Genomic DNA, 18719 nt, shown 5'->3' on the forward strand with positions numbered 1-18719 from the left:
TTGCTTTAATACATTATTAGGATCACTATTTATTTACAGTAAATATTACATTACTAAACAAAGGTAATGCATATGTATATTTTTTCGCATTTCATGTGTCCATTTAAATTGAGCTTTTATTTTGGCATTTCTGTGTGCTTTTGACAGTAGTTTCCCACCTCCGGATGAGCAGATGTGTAATTATTAAAACACAAAAATCTGTGATTTGATTAAATAAATATACAGTATATACAGTCTGTATGTGCTGTGCGCTTCAGAGTGCTCTGCTTCACACATTAATTTTGAAGCATGCAGCACATGCATATTGTATAGTTTTTCAATTGAATCAGAGTATTTTTTGGTTTAATAATCACACTAGGATACAGAAAAAATGTAATTTGATTATTTGTGCATTCAAACATTAATTTTCATCCCAATTTCGACTGGATTCAGTAATTCCGTCTGTGCTCCAATCTTTGAATTATTGAATATTAATTCATATCCCTTCTGCACCGACTAAGTTGCAAACTAACAAGTCCCTAACTAAGCCCTTAGTTTAAACTTTATGTCCCAACTTAAGCGAGACCTTATGCACAGCTGGTGTAATCCTCCCAAGATGAGCAGGGAATGTACCTGACAGAGCATCCTTCATGACAGTCAACTGATGATGTTTCACAATGTGCAGCTGTCCACAGTGCCAAACTATACATATGTGTATTTGACACCTATCCTGAGTCCCAATCACTACCATGTGTTTGTAAAAGTAACAAAAACCTTGTTAGCAACAGTCAAAAAGTTTCATTACACTACAATGTTTTCCAGGACAAATAAATATTTTCTAGGACATTTAGGTATTTTTCTAATTTTTCATGACTTTTCCATGACTGGCAAACTGCATTGCACAGTTCCGAGTTTTCCAGGACACATGTGAACCCTGTAAAGGTGTCTGGTTTCCTTTTTGTTTTTAGTGAAGGTGATAAAAATGCAAATAACAACTTTGAAATTTTGGCTTCCACAGCTCCAATATCACTTTATTAGCAGATCAATGAAACACTGTATAGATGTTACAACCCTTTTTTTTATTAATAACCAGAGCAAAGAATAATTTTTGAACAAACAAAGCAAATAATAAAGATGAAAAAAGAAGAGATAAAAACTTTTCCTGTTAACATTCTTAAAATATACACAAAACATTTTGTAGCATGTTAAATTCATGTTTATCTCTCTCTCACAAACACACAGATATACACACCCAATTACACACACACACTCACGCAGAGGGATGATTTTGCTTGTAGATGTCAAACATGACCTGAACCACACAATAAGGCAAGATAGGGTTTTATGGTGGATGCTGTTCACATTCAATTGGATGTCATTCTGTATAGACTTTAAAGACCTCTTTGGTATTAGGGACTAGTCCTTTCCAAAAAGTACATCTTTTCCACATGTTCACGGTTGCATCCGGAGTTCCAAAAGAAAAACATCCCACAAATATATAGGCTTCAGTAATCCTTTTTGCAATAGCAAATGTGGTTTTCATAATGCAATGCACAAATGCATATAAATGTACTGAAATATGATGTCATAAATGAAACAAACAGATGATTGAATGTCACTCAGTAATTATGTTCAATACACTGCCAAGGCGTTGATCTTTAAAAACCGTATGTATTAACCTCAGAATGTGCCAGTGGCAAAACAAAACAAATAAAAAGATATAAACTCCAATTAAGGTGGGTGCTTTTAGTGGAAGCATAACAAATAATGAGTAGTTATGTACTATCAATCTAAACATAGAGTGTTTTATATTACTGAAAGAACCTGAGAGCCAGTGGATCCGAATAGTTCGGATCTTTGCACATTTTGATATGGAATTAAAGGTTAACTTTTAAAATGTTACTTTTCAAAATTCTCTGTTGATAAATGGCTTGCCACTCAAATCAATCAGACTGAAACACAATAGTTCAGGGACAGTCTTTTCTTGCTATTAAATGTTAGAAAAATACTCACCCAGTTTTAAATAAGCACCCAGTTTCATATGTAACAAAGCTAAGTTAAGTGAAATTGCTTGGCGATTATATAATTAATATGTTCTTAGATAAAACTCTAAAATACTGTGAATTTAAACCCAAGTCTTACCTGCTGAGATATGTTTTGTCCTATACGTACAGGTAACATTTTTAAAGGCCAACTCTGATGTGGGGCTACACCACATCAGAGTTGCCCTCGAAAAAGGTTACCTCATCTACAGAATTATGCTGCCTACTTGCCAGTACAGGTAGGCCTCAAGTGTGATAAGGCACTTAAAATGAGGGCAAGTAATCAAGTAAAACCAGCATATGTACCGTTTATTTACAATAACCACTATGGCATTGGCAAATGGTTTTAAATGACAGTTGTACGCTCTGCTTTCAAGATGCTCCAGAAGCACGTAAATAAGTGTAACACCAGGAGGTAGAAATAGCTCACACATATGCACTTTAAAAAATAGAAAATCAAGCCATACTCAGAGCAAGCGTGTAACATCTAAACCAAACTGATGTTGCACTCTTGTAACTTACATTTACCATCACAACAAACATTCAAGATTTCTTTCTTACACATAACAGTTTTTTTTTAGTTTTTTTTATCACAATCAAGACTTGCTCATCCTTCTGAGCACAATCTAAACCCCCTGTGTGTCAAAGGTCAGAGGTAGTGCGCTGGTGTGTCAAGCGAAAGATTCAGAACAAGCGTATCATTTCACAACGTTCCTGATTAGAGAACTTGTATTGATTAGCATTCATTTTCTATTTGCTTACAATCACTTTAAAAAAAAGACCTTTGTGCCTTCAGCGTCTAAGTACCATGTTATCCCACCACAGACATTCAAGAACTCTTCTTTCACAAAACAATAAGTAGAAAGGAAGAAATATAATTATCCCTGAAAGTAAAATTCCTTTCCTTTTAAGGAACATAATTAAATATTCAGTACAACCTAGTGCACAGTTTCCTGGTTTGTGTTTTTGAACTTTAGCTTTGTCTAATTTTGCTTGTACACATGTGAACAGCATCTGGAGGTCTCTTGAGCACAGTGATCAATCAGTCCTTGACGAGTCTGTAAACATGATACTGCGCACCATGGTCACTTGTGGACACCTCAAACACGAACGCAATGCATAACAAAGTCTCTTGTGTGTCTCTGTTTGTTACAACCTGTTGAAAAGAATAACACAGTTTAGAATACCATACTATATGTTAGTGATAGTATAGTATATGGCAATGTAGAGTACAGTAGTGAAGTACAGTATAGTACACTGTGGTGTGCTATATTATGGTATGGTATTGCACAGTATAGTACTGTGCGTAATAATAACACATATTAGGGAAAAGTGTAACAGAACACTATACTATGCAGTTTTATGCTGAAACTGATGTAACTAAAGGTAGTAGTATGGTATGGTATGGTTTTATTAATAGTATATACAGTATAGTATAGTATAACATAGTATAGTGATGCATAGTATGGTATAGTCTAGTATAGTATATTACAACATAGTATAGTGTAGCATAGTACAGTATAGTAGAGCATTGTACAGCATAGTATAATACGGTATAGTACATCATTAGCAGAGCATAGTAAACTATAGTACAGTATAGTGTAGTTAGTATAACACAGTGTAGTACAGCATAGTATAGTATGGTATAGCATAGTATAGTACAGTGTAATAGAGCATAGTATACTATAGTTTTGCATAGTATTGTATGGTATAGTATAGTACAGCATGATATAGTATAGTATTGCATTGTTTAGCGTAATATATTATAGTATTGTATAGTACAGCATAGTATAATATAGCATAGTATAGTACAATATAGTGTAGATTAGTATTGTATAGTATACTGTAGTATAGTACAATATAATAAAGTATTGCATAGTATAGCATAGTATACTGTAGTATGATGATATAGTACAGTGTAGTGTATCAAAGTTCAACTACAATCTGTTTTGGATTTTCAGTATAGTAATAGTAGTATAGTATAGCATATTGTAGTATTAAATAGTATAGGATATTACAGTATTGTATTGCATAGTATAATATAGCACTCTATAGTATGGTATAGTATTGAATAGAATGTACAGAGCAGCACAGTATTGTATAGCAACAGTGTGATACAGTGTTGCATAATGTAATGTAGTATAGTATAGGATAGAAAAGCACAGTATAGTATAGCATAATATTGTATAGCATACTGTAGTAGTGTACAATATAGTATAGTATCACATAGTAAAGCATAGTATAATGTAGTATGGTATAGTTTAGTATAGTACAGTACAGCATATTATTGTATCGTATAGCAATAGTGTAATATAGTATGGCATAGTGTGGCATAATTTAGTATAGTATAGCATGGTAAAGTATAGTACAGTATAGTATAGTATAGTATAGCATTAAAAAGTATTATTTAGTATAGCACATCATAGTAAAATATAGTGCAGTATAGTATAGTATTGTATAGTATAGTACAGCCTTAGTACAGAATTGTTTAATATAATATATATATATTGTACAGCATATTAAATATAGCATAGCATATTAAAGTATAGTACAGTATAATATAGCATAGTACAACTACAATCAGTTGTTTTGCATTTTCATCAATACTGTACACACAAACCCACACATACTCTTACCTGTAGTATAGTGAAGTTCTCCAGGACACTGTTCATCATATATTTCTCTGGTAGGTGCTTGAGTTTGTGGATGAAGTTGATCATGTATTCGCACATGGGGGAACGATGAATCCGGTAAACGTACCTCCCACCCTCCACGCGGGCATACTCTGTCTGAGGGTTCAGTTATACAAACCTTCAGTTATACAGAGCAGTTTGCTTCCTTGAAACTGCTATGTTAAGTATTAAAAAAATATGTGGCAAAAAACAAAGTTATCTAGTTATGAATGTGACATTCCTAATGAATGAAAGGTTAACTCACCTCAACTTTCTCTACCACCTGCTTCCCGAAAGAGCAGACTTTAGTGGACACGGTGATCGTCATGTTTTCAGAACTGCTGTACTGACTGCTGACCCCATAGAAAGAGCCTGCACCATCCTGAACATTGCTACTGTTTAGATCAGCCTGCAAAATTTAACAAATAAAGAATTAAATCAGTCATCTCTCAAAAGAGGTAGTTTAATTATTTATCCAACAGACCAGAGGAATTCAGTTCTACAGAAGATCTTGATAAGCTGTATTAGCGTTGTTTGATTGTAGTTGGAATTAAATCTCCATGGACTGACATGGACTTATTGATCTAGGAGTTAACATCTTGGAGCCAGTCACATGGCTGTCTTGGTTGCTTCAACAGTGAAGTGCAAGTTTGTGTTCTCTCAAAACATTGTCATTATTGAGTAATCATTATTGATCATGAATCCTGACCCAATCACCGAACGAGGTTTGGTGTTATTGACGAGTCGCCATATTGGTTTTGGGCTCTATTAAATGAGTTGATCAATGATTAGATTTGATTTGATTTGACAGTGAATAACGACCTAAATTTCAGTCTGTTTATCAACAAAGTGATTGTATGCCTTCAGAAGACTTGGAATATGACTCACGAGTTGCATGGACTACTATATGACACTTCTGGGTGCTTTTTTAAGCTATAAAGTGAGTCACTATCAACTGAATCTATCAATAGAATCAGCAATTGTGACATTCTTTAAAAAAAAAAGTCATATGGCTTAGGTACAACATAAGGGTGAGTAAATAATGACATAATTTTAATTTTTGGGTGAACTATTCCTTTAACGCATGTGTAAATAGACCAATAATTAAAACATAGTGCAGACAGAATGCAAGAACACATCCTGTGTGAACGACCCCTGAAGCAATCATGTCAATATTGCAGTTAAAGTGAATTTAGAGGGACTGACCCAGAACTTGACCAGGAAGAAGGCGTTCTGAGAGCCTTTCTCAAAAAGTTCCTTTAGTCCACCCTTCTTCTCCGGAAACTTGTCATAGATCTGACGAATATCCACTGCCTCCAGGAGAGGGTCCGTGTATGAGGGATTTGTCTGGCCAATGTGAACAAACAGATGCTTGCTGTACTGTTGAGCAACAGGTAAAGAAGAAGCGTTTATTTTACTTTCACACAAACACACTTGTCATAATACATAATCTTAGTCATTGAAGGTATGCCCACAGACAACCCATCTGATGCGTATTACACACACACTAAAAAAAGGGAAAGCAGCTCAATTGAAATACTAAACCAGTACACTTGAAATCAACTTAATACATTTACAGTATGTTTGAGATGAGACTATAAAGGCGTGAAGTCCAAGTGATATTCAATACAGTCATCAAAATATGATATGATCACATTGCTATGAAATGTTCAAATGGATTCAGACTTCTAACGGATGTTCACTCAATGTGATTTTATTGCTTGCTCAATTAACTTAATTAAAATGAGCTTATGCAACACAATTATTTAGCATTGGGTCTCAACTTAATTTCATTGTGTACAATCCATCTATGTTCACGTAATCCAATTGTGTTGGGACTGTGTGAATAATATTTGTTGCATCAATGTATTGTTGAAACCGGGCAGGGGATTTCCAGTTCCAGCATGCTTTGCATGGGACTCGATTGGGAGAGTACATTTTAAAATGAAGTGTTATTTTTTTTATGTATATATACGCAAAATGAATTGTGTATTGCAAATCCTGAGGGATCATCAGTATAATGATTGATTGTGGATCTGTAAACTCTCAGCAGCACCATACTTGCTATACAGTACAAAAAGATTAAAATAATATGTTAATGTGTGTGTTGCTAGCTTGCAACAAGCTGCAAGATTCAACTGAGCGCAACATTCTGGTTCCGGAAATAAAAATCCCATTCATTTATCCCACTGACTAACTGATTTTCAATGATAACGTATAAACCTTTAAAGACAGACCTACCGTGAGCTACAAGGTTGTTCACTGATGGTATGTGCTTCTGTTGAAGCCATCCGTCTGTGTTATCTCAACTTCATTGTTAAAAATCATGTTTGATAGCGGAATTCATGGTAAACAACTACATTACCCATGGTACAGCAGAGAAAGATCCACCAATCAGTGAAACGTGGCCATCGAAACCCGCAAAACTTGCCTCGGAGCGACCGCTCACTCCCATCACTCACTGTGAATGACGTAATTGAGTCGGTCTCCCTTCACCCTTAAACTACTTACAGTATATATTTGTACATATCAGGATATTTTGCAATAAACGTAAAATGTATTGTTTCTATATTTATAATCAACAACCTAAAATCAATAGTTTGATATATTCCCATTTTTCCCCGTTTTTATTTAATGACATCATTCGCAATGCTTCATGGGATTGTAGTCCGTGCCCTCATGAAAGACGGTAAGTACACAGTCTTGTACCTTTGTCTTTCTGTCTGATTTTTAAATACATTTTTGCCTCAAAACAAAGTTTGTGATGTCGTGATTCACCTCCGAGCTGGCTGATTTGGTTCATGGCTCACAACTCTTTTATGAAGGATTTTATTACAAGTCTATTGAAGAAATGAATGGGGAAAATACTTCTGGAACACAGACAGCTGAAAAAGTGGGCGGGCACTGTTGTGCTCTATAGAGTTATGTGAACAGATCAAATTTAAGTTAGGTTAACTCAATTAATTTAGGTTTTTGCAACATCAATTATTTGAGTAGAGGTAGAGCCTACATTTTAATGTCATATCAAAGAAACTAATTTTCATTGTGTGAAACCAATGTCCACAATTGGATTAGGTTAAAACAATGTTTTTTTGTTTTTTTCAGTGCAGTGAAGTCAAGAGCTTTCTCAAAATGGCAAAACTGCTAAACAGTTTCCAGGGGGTGGGATGCACATGTTTTTATCTGGCTTTTTATAATAAAATCGTACTATTAACTGAACTAATCACTGGTAAAAGTTTGCCAGGTTCCTGGTACTGAATTCCTGAAAGATACTTAGAGTTTTATTTGAGGCAACTAAACAGAAGTAATTGTGATATCCCCGAGGACAATTGTAAATTGAACTGTGTTATCAATGTAATGTCAGTGAAATACTAGGCTTTTACATGCCTTTGGACATTCTCAAAGTCTACACACATTTTTGAAATAATTTATTCTGTCTTTGTCTATAAAAGCATTCACAGAGAATGCTTCGCAATTATTTGAACTTGATTGTTGGAGGTCTATTATTGTGGTTTCAACTATTTCAGGTTTATCTGCCTGTGGCCGGTTCTTTGACAGAATATGCTGCAAAATGGACCAGATATTATGTCAAATGTCAAATATCTGGCTCTGCGATACTATCACTATACTGTAAAGTCTCTTGATCTTATAGATTCTTAACCCTCCTGTTATGTTCAGGCCAATTTTTTTACCTGTTTATTGACCCAAACAGAAAAGTTGTAAGGACTTTTCTCACAAAACAGAAGGGATAAAAAAAAAAAATTCAAATAATATGTATATTATTCTCTGCAAAACAAATGACACTCACAGTATCAGGGTCCCTCTGGACCTCCATGAAGGCAGAGTACTCCAGCATGCGGAGTTTAGCAGAGGCAATGGTCCGATCCTGCCAAACAGGCACTGCAGTGGCAGTGGGGGGGAATGGGGTGGGTAAGGGCTCATAACCTGTTGAGGAAACATCTTTATATATATATATATATATATATATATATATATATATATATATATATATATATATATATATACACACACACAAACATGCAGTACTATAAAAAAGTTGTAGGTAGTTGTGAAAACTGTTTTATAGTGAGGATGTTTTAAAAAATAATACCATGAATAATTTGAATATATCAATTAACTTCATACAAAGTGCAGTTAACATAAACAATTAAATCAGTATTTGGTGTGACCATCCTTTGCCTTTAAAACAGCACTAATTCTAGTTACACTTGCACACAGTTTTGCAAGGTTGCTGGCACCACTTGCCACAGTGCTATGTATTTAAGCTGTCTCAATTACTTCTGTCTCATCATGTAATCCCAGACTGACTCAATAATGCTTAGATCCAGGCTCTGTGGGGGTCATACCATCTGTTGCAGGACTCCTGGTTCTACTTCTATTCTATTCTATTTGCAAAAGGAATGTTTGGAAATCTGAAATTGATATTTAAAATTACAAGAAACATCTCATGTGACTAAGACTTTTGCACAGTACTGTATATATAAATCCATAAACCTTGTGGTATTTTTCATGAAGATAGCACAAGTACACTTTTAAAGCAAAACATTTCACAGCAAAAAGGATAAAACTATAAATATATTGTTCAAAATAAAGAGACAAAGTATCTGGACACTTTCTGGCTGTCTGATGTTTGTGAAACATGTCCATAGTTAATGTGATGAACTACACCTGCTGTTACTTTGCTTGGACACTTGTGTGAACTTATTACTGGGAAACTGACTCGATGCATCCACTAAACTCATTGTAGTGCCAGTTAAAGTTAAAGAAATGTAAAGTTAGTTGGTAAGAAAGGCTCTTGAATCATTTGTTTGCAAATGACACTTGGCTTGATATTTTTTATCTAATAAAATTAATAAAAACAAACATAATTGTATATATACAGCATATATAAACAAATATAATTGTTCTTACTTGATAAGGGTGTAGGAAGTTGGGGTTGTAGGGTGGAGTATGGACTCTGTGCAAAGGGTTTAATGCTATATAAAACACAAAGATGGGTCAGCAGGCTTTCAAATGGATATTGTGCTCGGATCAGATGATTTTCATATAGAAGTACTTACTCCTGAGAAGGTCCAGGCTGTCCTGGGATAGAGCCAGGCCAAAACTACACAACAAAACAGAGCATGAAACAACATAAGGAGGAAGTTTACATTACAGAATTGTTCATAAAATGGTGACTGGTTCTTGAGCTTGTAACTAACCCTGGCTGGAGGAGGGTAAGGGTGCTGAGGAAGAGGAGGCAACTGACTCTTCATCAAATGAGGGGAAACAATCTGAGCGGAGGACAGAGCAGCTATATTTTGCAGGGCTTTGTCTTTGGAGGCCTGATCCTGAATGAGAGGCAAGAAGGGGCACAGTTCAATGGGAATAATGATACAATATAAGGAACAATAATCATTTGGATAATAACCTGAAGGGAATGAGACTTCTGAACTTTCATAATACCAGTTCTAAAATTCAATGTCATGATCCTTTCTAAATCAAATGATATATATATATATACTCTATGTATGTATGTATGTATGTATATAAATATATATATATATATATATATATATAGCAATAAATCATTACAAAAAAGCTTTGAATTTGTTTTAGCTAAATATTAATACATTATTTTTAGATTATTAGAATGTATTATTATTATTATAAACAGGGTTTTCAAACAGGGGTCTGTGGAGAAGATATATCAAAAAAATATTTCATGACATTTCTATTATCTAATTTCTTACTTTATAAATAATGATCAAGATAGTATAAATATTATTAGAAGAAAAAAAAAGTCTAGTTTAAAAGGCCGAAAGCCCCTGTATTAAAATGTTGTATATAATATTAATAGCTAATAGGAGTAATAACCAATACATATTATTAATACTTTTGTCTGTGACAATATGCAATCTGTATGAAAAGCACACATCAATAATGAGCAATTTTGGTGGAAGATCCACACAACATGCTATATATGTTAAGAGTTACATGCAAAATTCATGCGAAATATGACATCGTGCTTGTAACCCACACAAACCCAGAAAGCACATGATATTATACATAATGACACCTGGACATTTGAAAAACATTCACTGCATGTAAAGGCAGTGCTGTTCAGTTTATAGAAATAAGAAAAAGAATTAGAAGAAAGTGGAAAGAAATCGGTAGGAGCCCCAAGCAGAAAAATGTTGCTGATGAAGCATTGTAAACACAATACCTAAGAAGGCAATGGAATTAATAATTGTAATAATCATAATAATAACAAACCTTGTCAGTGTAACAGAAAACACTTGCTGTGAGCTAACTGTGGCTTTAACGAACAAAAGTTCAAGCCAAAAATGCAATGGAGAACAGCAATAGTGGTTACTAAATTCATCCAAACTGTGAGACAGGCAACATTGGCAGCCAAAGCAATGAACTGCGCAAACCGAAGCACAAAAACAGCAAAAGCTGAGCATTTGCAGGTGTCTGTGCTAATGAAGCTCTGCAGGCAAAGTGGCTTACACAAAACATTTCACTTACCAAGTTCATGGCCTAAAATTGAAGGGAAGAGAAATTGTTAAAATGCTGATAAGACCAATAGATCTGAGGACACACTGATCAAATGACTCAGAGGAGCACAGGTGAACGGACAGACTGTATTTTGTATTCTTATATTTTTAGATGTCACAGACTGTAGTGTTGTTTTCAACTGTTCCACTGAAAAATACCTTCTATATGCTCAATGGACAATCCATTGTGTTTTGCACATTTGAATGGGAAAAGGTAACCAATGAAACTCACAGTTCTCCGTTTAACGCTTTGACACAGTGAATTCACTTGACAAGCGCAGTGTTCCTTTCCTATCTGGGTGGGAAATATCGAAAGGCTTGTCCATCCTGTTTTTAATAGCCAATAGGCTTTCATTATGCCACAGCGGTGAACTGAATTTGCTACTTGCTAGTCAGTGGACAATCTCATTCTAGAGAGCATTTGATTGGACAAAAATCTGTGTAGTGCAACATGAGTCATCACTATTTTTGGTCTGTTTTCCCAGAAGAGATAGACTGTCGATTTTAAAAGTGTATTTCTGCTAAAAGTGAATTTTGTTAACAATTAGGAGATCTCTAGAATTTAGATGGCCTCAAAGCAAACAGACATGAACTAAAAGCAACAGAACTGTAATATTAAATTCATGGGTTATTAACCCATTAAGCTCTGAAGGTGTTTTGAAAGATTTCTCTCAGTGGCATACCCAAAATTAAAGACTTATAAATAAAAAATGTGTCATTTGAGCCATCATTGAGTCTGTGTCATGTACTTAGCATCATCTCCTGGTGGCCATATATAAGTGAAAGATTCTCTCTGCCCATATTTGGATGACTTCCATGTCTGGTTGCAGCGATCTGAATCATAATATAATTGTTTTAGCGTTCCATGATGCTGGACAACGCATACTACATCATTTCCGATGAAGTCATCTGATCCAAGAAAGCTAATGTGTTTTTAGGCAGATAGCACATTATGTGCTGTGTGCACATTGTGCTTCATGTGAATTATCTGATGATCAATGCATACAATTATGCTGTGTGGGGGCTCGTTTTAACAGGAATACCATCCTCTAAGTAATGGTATGTGATGTGCTATGTTCTGTTTTTTGTTTTTTTTCATGAAGTTATAAGTGAAAATGTGGCTTATAAGCAACACCTTTTTTACATGTAACATGTATGTCAAAGACATGTACTTAGCTATTACTCTCTATATTTTTGTCTGTGAGTAAAACAAATAGGCTGGTTGTATTCTACTCTTAGGGAACTTTCTAACAACATACGACACATGGCTATTTGATCAGTTTAATGTTTTTACCGATTACAATAATATGTAGAGTGCAAAATTATTAATAAATTACCAAAATGGAACACTTCTGATTTGTCTGCAAATTTTAAAGCACTTGTTCAGTTTTGGTCATAATGCCTACATGCATTGTACAGCTTTAAAACAATACCTATTTTGTGTTGGTCAAGACTGTAGTTATGAATATTTTGATAAATATTATTTTCTTGGCAGCAGACCAATCCAAGCTTAAAAGGTTAAATAGGTCATAAGCTTACTTCCTTCATGCTTGACTCAAAAAGCCTAATTATTAATCATGCAGAGAAGGCACAGTTGAATGTTAATAAAAAGCACATGCAAATTAACATTCAATGGCTTGCTGTATATTTAATAATGTTACAAATTAAAAAGAAGGCATCACGTCAGTGAATGCAGTGAACAGGTTTTTGTGATTAAATCAGGCAGATAATAAATTCAATACTGCTCTCAAAAGACATGTTCTCTTTGTAAAAAATAATGCAGACTAGAAACAAGAACAACATGATAAAACAAGACTGAGTATGATGTTCTGGAAAATATACTGGACATTATTGAGCTGTATGTGATACTTCAACTAGTGCCAGAGTTAATATATTTGTCAAAAGCATAACTTTTTTGACAACGTAAACAGGAAACATAGTTCACAACTATTTACTTTCATTAACTGACTCAATAAAGTGAAACAGGATATTCAACAAGGAAAAATGTGGTGAAAACATGTAAGACCTCATTTTAACTCGGTCCCTTAATTAAGAAATTGATTGGATTGTGAAAAGTGGCTGTAACATACCAGAATGGATCAGACGGTGGGAGAGGAGGGGATTTTCAATGTCAGATACAAATTATATTATTTATTTATTTATTTATTTGCATTTAGAAAGTAAATAAAATGAGTTTTGGTTTCATGTTGACTTAAAGCAGGTACTATATGTTAAAAACAGAAAGACAACAAGGTAAGACAAGATTTGGGTTATGGAAGTCTACATAAGTTAGATTCTGGAAACATCTAACTTTTTAAAGTTGATTCAGACTCACATTGGCCTGCATGTACAGTAGCAACATGCACTATTAAAATATGCAATAAACCAGAAGAAGGAGCCATTGCATTACAACCATGCTGCTCATTTCCAGTCCAGCTAACAAATTTAGGTTCCAAAACCTTTTCCAAACATTAGATTGTGGTTGTTGTAATGCTAAAATGCCTAGCTTTCTTAAAGAGGGTTAATTAATTCATAACATTCTGAGGTGCCCCAGATAGCACACGTCCATCTCTGAGATGTCTGTTTTAGATCTTTTCATCTAGAAAGCATCACACGTCAAATAGACGTCTGGGTGATGTAAGTGTGCTATCAGGGGTGACATTCCTGAAAATGATGTCTCAACTTAATTCGTTTGACACCTTAACATTTTAGGAATGTTGATTTGTAATGTTTCAATAGTGAAGCGTGTTATTGAACTGTATAAAACACTACTTCATCTAAGCTGTACCGTCCACATTATTTGAACGCTCTGACTAATTATTGAGTCTCATGTTTACAAGCAAACTTTACTTAAACTTTGCTATTGGCTTAAAATCTAACATTTAAAGGACATTTAAAAAAGGCTGTACTATGTTTTCTCCTAACTATTTGAAACATTTTATCAAAAACTACATCATAAGGACATTCTATTAACATAGTTTCAAATGCCTGCTCGTAAATTTACACAACCTTTATATAACATTGACCAAATGTATGGAATTTTCCCTATTAAATGAGATCACACAGTGTACTGTACCTGTACAGTGTAGATTAAACTACATTATGTGTAGGCTGGAAGTTACTATAACATTCAGAACCATTATGCTACAGATAGCATTTGAAATTGTCGGGGGAAAAAATGAGCAATAAAGTTTTATGTTTTAAGCTGGAAGGGTTGGTGAGTACCCTGATAGCACACATACATCACCCAGGTGTCTATTTGAAGTGTGTTTACATCTGGAAGACGTATTTTGTACGCTGTTTGCTCATCTGCAATACGTCTATAAGACGTATGCCAGTATGTCTCGAATGTCAATGAGACATTCATCAGATGTATCTGAGATGATTTAGAATGTTTGTAAATCTGACCTTTTTAAGATGTTTAGCAGATGTTATTTAGATTGTGATGCTGTGTGCTATCTGGGTACAAGGCAAGTCACCTTAAAGACAGTTTACAGCACAGTTTTCAGCACAGGTAAGAGCAGAGCATGCAAAGTCTGCAGCGAAGCGCATACCTTCAGCTTAGACTGAATCTCGCGAGACTTTCTCCGCGCAAGAACCTGCAGATGGCTAGACACCTGCCGGAAGGAAGTCAGAGGAGGGAGAAAAGGAGGAAGGGAAAAAGAGAAAAGAAACAGTGAACAGAGAGGGAGTACAAAAGAAGCCACTAGGTGGCACTGCAGCCCTACCTTTATGCCTGCTTGGTATTCCCGCATTTTCTTCCTGGCTAACACTTGTATGTGACTAGACACCTGAGGCAAAAAAGGGCCACATACATTTGGTATGATCCAATACATGTAAATTATTAAAACATAAATGTCTATAGCCAAATGATCAATGAAAAAAATAATAATTATATAATAATAGCACCAAATGAACAGAATAGTCATTAATTACAGGAAATGAGTTGAGAATATCAGTTAAATAGTGTGATATTAAAGGTGCACAAAGTCATTTTTTCGCATTAGCTATACAAGCTGGGAAAATTGAGTTTTTTAGAGTAATCTGAGGTAAAGAAGCACAATGTATGATACCAGTGTTGTCATATTTTACTACTGATTTTAAATATGTTCTTTGATGGTAATCTTGACCAACCATTTTGGAGATTTCAGTGTTCCCCCATTCAAGTAGATAGAGGCATGACTGGAAATAGCCTCCCGAGAGCGTTACATACATGGCCGACAGTGGACTGACTTGCTAGAAAGACTTTCATACTACTCACTTTATTCTGGTAACCCTCCTATGATTGGACACTTACAGCTGTGAAATAAATGTATCGAGGGTGACAAATATGTCTGCAAATTTCTAAACTGGCATCAGTAACTGAAAACTCTGCGTGATTCTGCTTCCACACCAATAGGTGTCAGTATTCTGCCCACGACAGCTGTAGTATTAGCCAGTAAAAGAAACTAGGAAAAAACACCATTAATGCAGAAACTCTCAAATGTAAGTTGTATTTTTTGCTGTAAAGTTGAAAACAGGACACATTGAAAGCTAATCACAATAAAGATTACAATTCAGTTGTTTAGTGTAGCGAGTGTAAGCCTGTTTGGTGACATACACAAAGCCAAAAAATGACTGAATTAATGATTCAGCTATAAATATGATAATGTAATTGCATATACATATCATTGTTTGACTTTTGATCTCTTTTGTTTATGTTGGTTGAGACATGCAATAACAGAGACATACTGATATATTACCTGTTTCCGTGTGCGAGTTTTCCCTGTTCGCAGTTTTATGTATCTTGCTATCAACTCATTGCGACCTGGAAAGACATCAGAGAGAAACACAGGATTAGTATTAATACAAAAATAACCCTTCAGTGTTGACTGACAAATTGCACTGACACACATTGCTGCAAAATACAGATAGGTGGAGTGATGTGCCAATAAATGTATAATAAGAAAGTGATGTACATAGAGTCATACGGGTTTTGAACATCAGGAAGGGTGATTAAATAATGACAGAATTTTTATTACTGGATGAACTACCCCAAAACACTTAATTGCTGAGAAAAAAAAAAATGTATGAATGTTTTATGTATGAATTATCTTTCTGGCTCTTGTAGCTCAACGGGTAGAGCACTGCACTAGCACCACCAAGGTCATGAGTTTGATTCCCAGGGAACACACATAAAGAAAAAACTAAATGCACTATGGGTTGCTTTGGATAAAACAGTCACAAATGAATAAATATAAATGTTTTTCCTTTTTACATGTCATTTAAAACTTTCAAATAAAGATGGTGGACTGGGAACAAGGCCTGTTATATACTGAAAGGTACACAGAATGTGGTAATGCCTCCACCAGCAATATCACAGCAGGGTGTAAAGCCTCCTATATGACCATTAGTTTATTAATAGACTATTGAAAGACAAGGCTTGCGACAGATGAGTCAGGTGATATGGGTGGTGACTTAGCAAAAAAAGGGGCCACCATGTGTCAGGGCGTTGTCCAATCAGGTCGCTTTGTGTGGCAAATGTTTTTATACAAAAGCCCAATTTACTCTATGATTATAACCATAAATCTGTTTGTATATTGGCATTAATATGATAATATGGGAAAAAAGGGACAGAACAAAGGAAGATGGGGGAGGAGATAAAATGAGGTATAGAGAGATAAAGAGGATTTCATCACAGTTTATAAAGGGTTGACCTTGTGAACAGCTGTGCAAAGTTTCAACCGTGAATCTTTCTTGACACCCACTCCCCCCCCCCCCCCCCCGCCTCCACACTGACAGCCGGGCTGCCTGCTCTCTACACACGAACCCCCGCTCCCTAAGAGCAAGATATATAACACCAGGGACTGATATATACACGCAGGTCACCAGCGAACAACAGGGTTGGACATGCATTTGTTGTGAATGCACAAACAAATGACAGAATATATATGATATGCTGCTTAAACATAAACACGTCAACATGATCACATGGGAATTCAACATGTTGCTACCACTTGGGACCTCAAATGTTCTGGTTCCCATTCTGCCAAATTACTAACAAGTGCCATATCCCATCAGGCATTTTTTCATCAATTCAAATGTGCTTACCTTTTCCTGTGGCCCTTCCTGAGACATTGGTTCTGGTCTAATGTCAATGATGAGCACATTTTCCCTCTAAAATTGAATTTTTACTCCACTGACGGTTAGGTTTAAGGTTGGGGTTTGAGTTATTAAAATATGCATTCTTGTTAACTGTATTACATAGTCAAAAATACAACTCGCTTTTGGGGCACTGTGTGGAGATTTCAACTTAACACTTCCAGCTTCGGCCACTAGGGGCAATGGTTAAATTTATATCGTAAGCATGGTTAGATTTCAGCAGCGTATCTATCCATCTACTGTTGCCAAATTCACAGTCTGATCAGTCTGACACAGAATAAATGTCTTTGTGGGACAGAACAAATAAAAATTCAAGAACAAGATTACCTTCCACAGGATTCATTCATTGTTGTGATAGATGGATATATTGGCCAATTTTTGGGCAACTTGAGATTTTTGACATCGGCTGATAATCTTGCCGGACTGATACAGGAAATAACATTTCAGTTAATCGGTCAGTTACAAAATCTACTGACAGTCTTGTCAATTAATAATAAACATTTTCAACTAGCCTTATTCATAAAACACAAGCAGACTTAATTTCTTTGTAAATGGTTCATGAATCTGTTCTTACGTAAATTGTCCCATTGATTTGAATGTGACAATTTACATAATGGTTTAATTTACAATTTACACAGAAATCCATTCCACTAGTGTTTCATGGATTAGGCCTAATGTTTTAGCAAATTTTGAGTAAATTATACAATTATTTTCTTGTTCGTTATTGTTAAATGTGAAGTGTGTTATTTCTGCACCACAAGTAATACAAAACAAAATTGCAAAAATGTACAGTTTTTAAACAAGTATCAAACATTCTCCCATCTGCCATTGGTCGAAGAAATAGATGGTCCCGCCTTTCACCCATGCCAATGATTGAGCCAATGTTGTCATGTCGGGCCGCAAATTTCCGAAATGTTTGATGGCAGGGTAAGACCCTTTTATATTCATAAAGAAAACCAAACCTGATTGGACAAATCATTAACCCTTTAGCACGTACGATCAAACTGGTAATCAAACTTTGCTGGGCTCAGATGCGTACGATCAAACCGGTGTGATCAGCATTCATGCTGCTGTTTACCAGCAAAAGAGGGACTTAAGCGGTTGTCATAATGAACCAGCTACTCAATTATTCTTTTCAACATCACAATATCTTTATTTTTATATGTTACAAACATTCAAAAGTTTACCGTTACCGTCGGAGGGCACTGTTCTGATGCAGCGATGCGGTCATGTTTTCTGACATCAAACAAAGAATCTACAAACTAGTCAATCCACCCAAGCCTTCTCCCATTCTCTCCGTCAACTAATTCTAAACACTTCCGATG

General features: G+C 35.3%; 1 protein-coding gene across 2 annotated transcripts in view; it reads right to left on the minus strand.

The window, feature by feature from the left end:
* Positions 1-975: 975 nt before the first annotated feature.
* The window catches only part of LOC127419727 (transcriptional enhancer factor TEF-5-like), a 46427-nt gene continuing 28683 nt past the window's right edge, over positions 976-18719 (minus strand). The window contains exons 3-12 of one of the 2 annotated variants that reach the window (XM_051661388.1): positions 15996-16060; positions 14982-15044; positions 9916-10044; positions 9775-9818; positions 9626-9690; positions 8502-8653; positions 5900-6073; positions 4959-5102; positions 4658-4810; positions 976-3177 (exon numbers count right to left, since the gene is read on the minus strand). In XM_051661388.1, the coding sequence (XP_051517348.1) occupies positions 3064-3177; positions 4658-4810; positions 4959-5102; positions 5900-6073; positions 8502-8653; positions 9626-9690; positions 9775-9818; positions 9916-10044; positions 14982-15044; positions 15996-16060 (1103 nt within the window). In that variant the 3' untranslated portion in view covers positions 976-3063. The remainder of the gene's footprint in view (positions 3178-4657; positions 4811-4958; positions 5103-5899; positions 6074-8501; positions 8654-9625; positions 9691-9774; positions 9819-9915; positions 10045-14981; positions 15045-15995; positions 16061-18719) is intronic. The other variant, XM_051661389.1, reaches the window with a different exon arrangement.

This window comes from Myxocyprinus asiaticus, chromosome 29 (assembly GCF_019703515.2).
Source record: "Myxocyprinus asiaticus isolate MX2 ecotype Aquarium Trade chromosome 29, UBuf_Myxa_2, whole genome shotgun sequence".
Classification (NCBI taxonomy): domain Eukaryota; kingdom Metazoa; phylum Chordata; class Actinopteri; order Cypriniformes; family Catostomidae; genus Myxocyprinus; species Myxocyprinus asiaticus.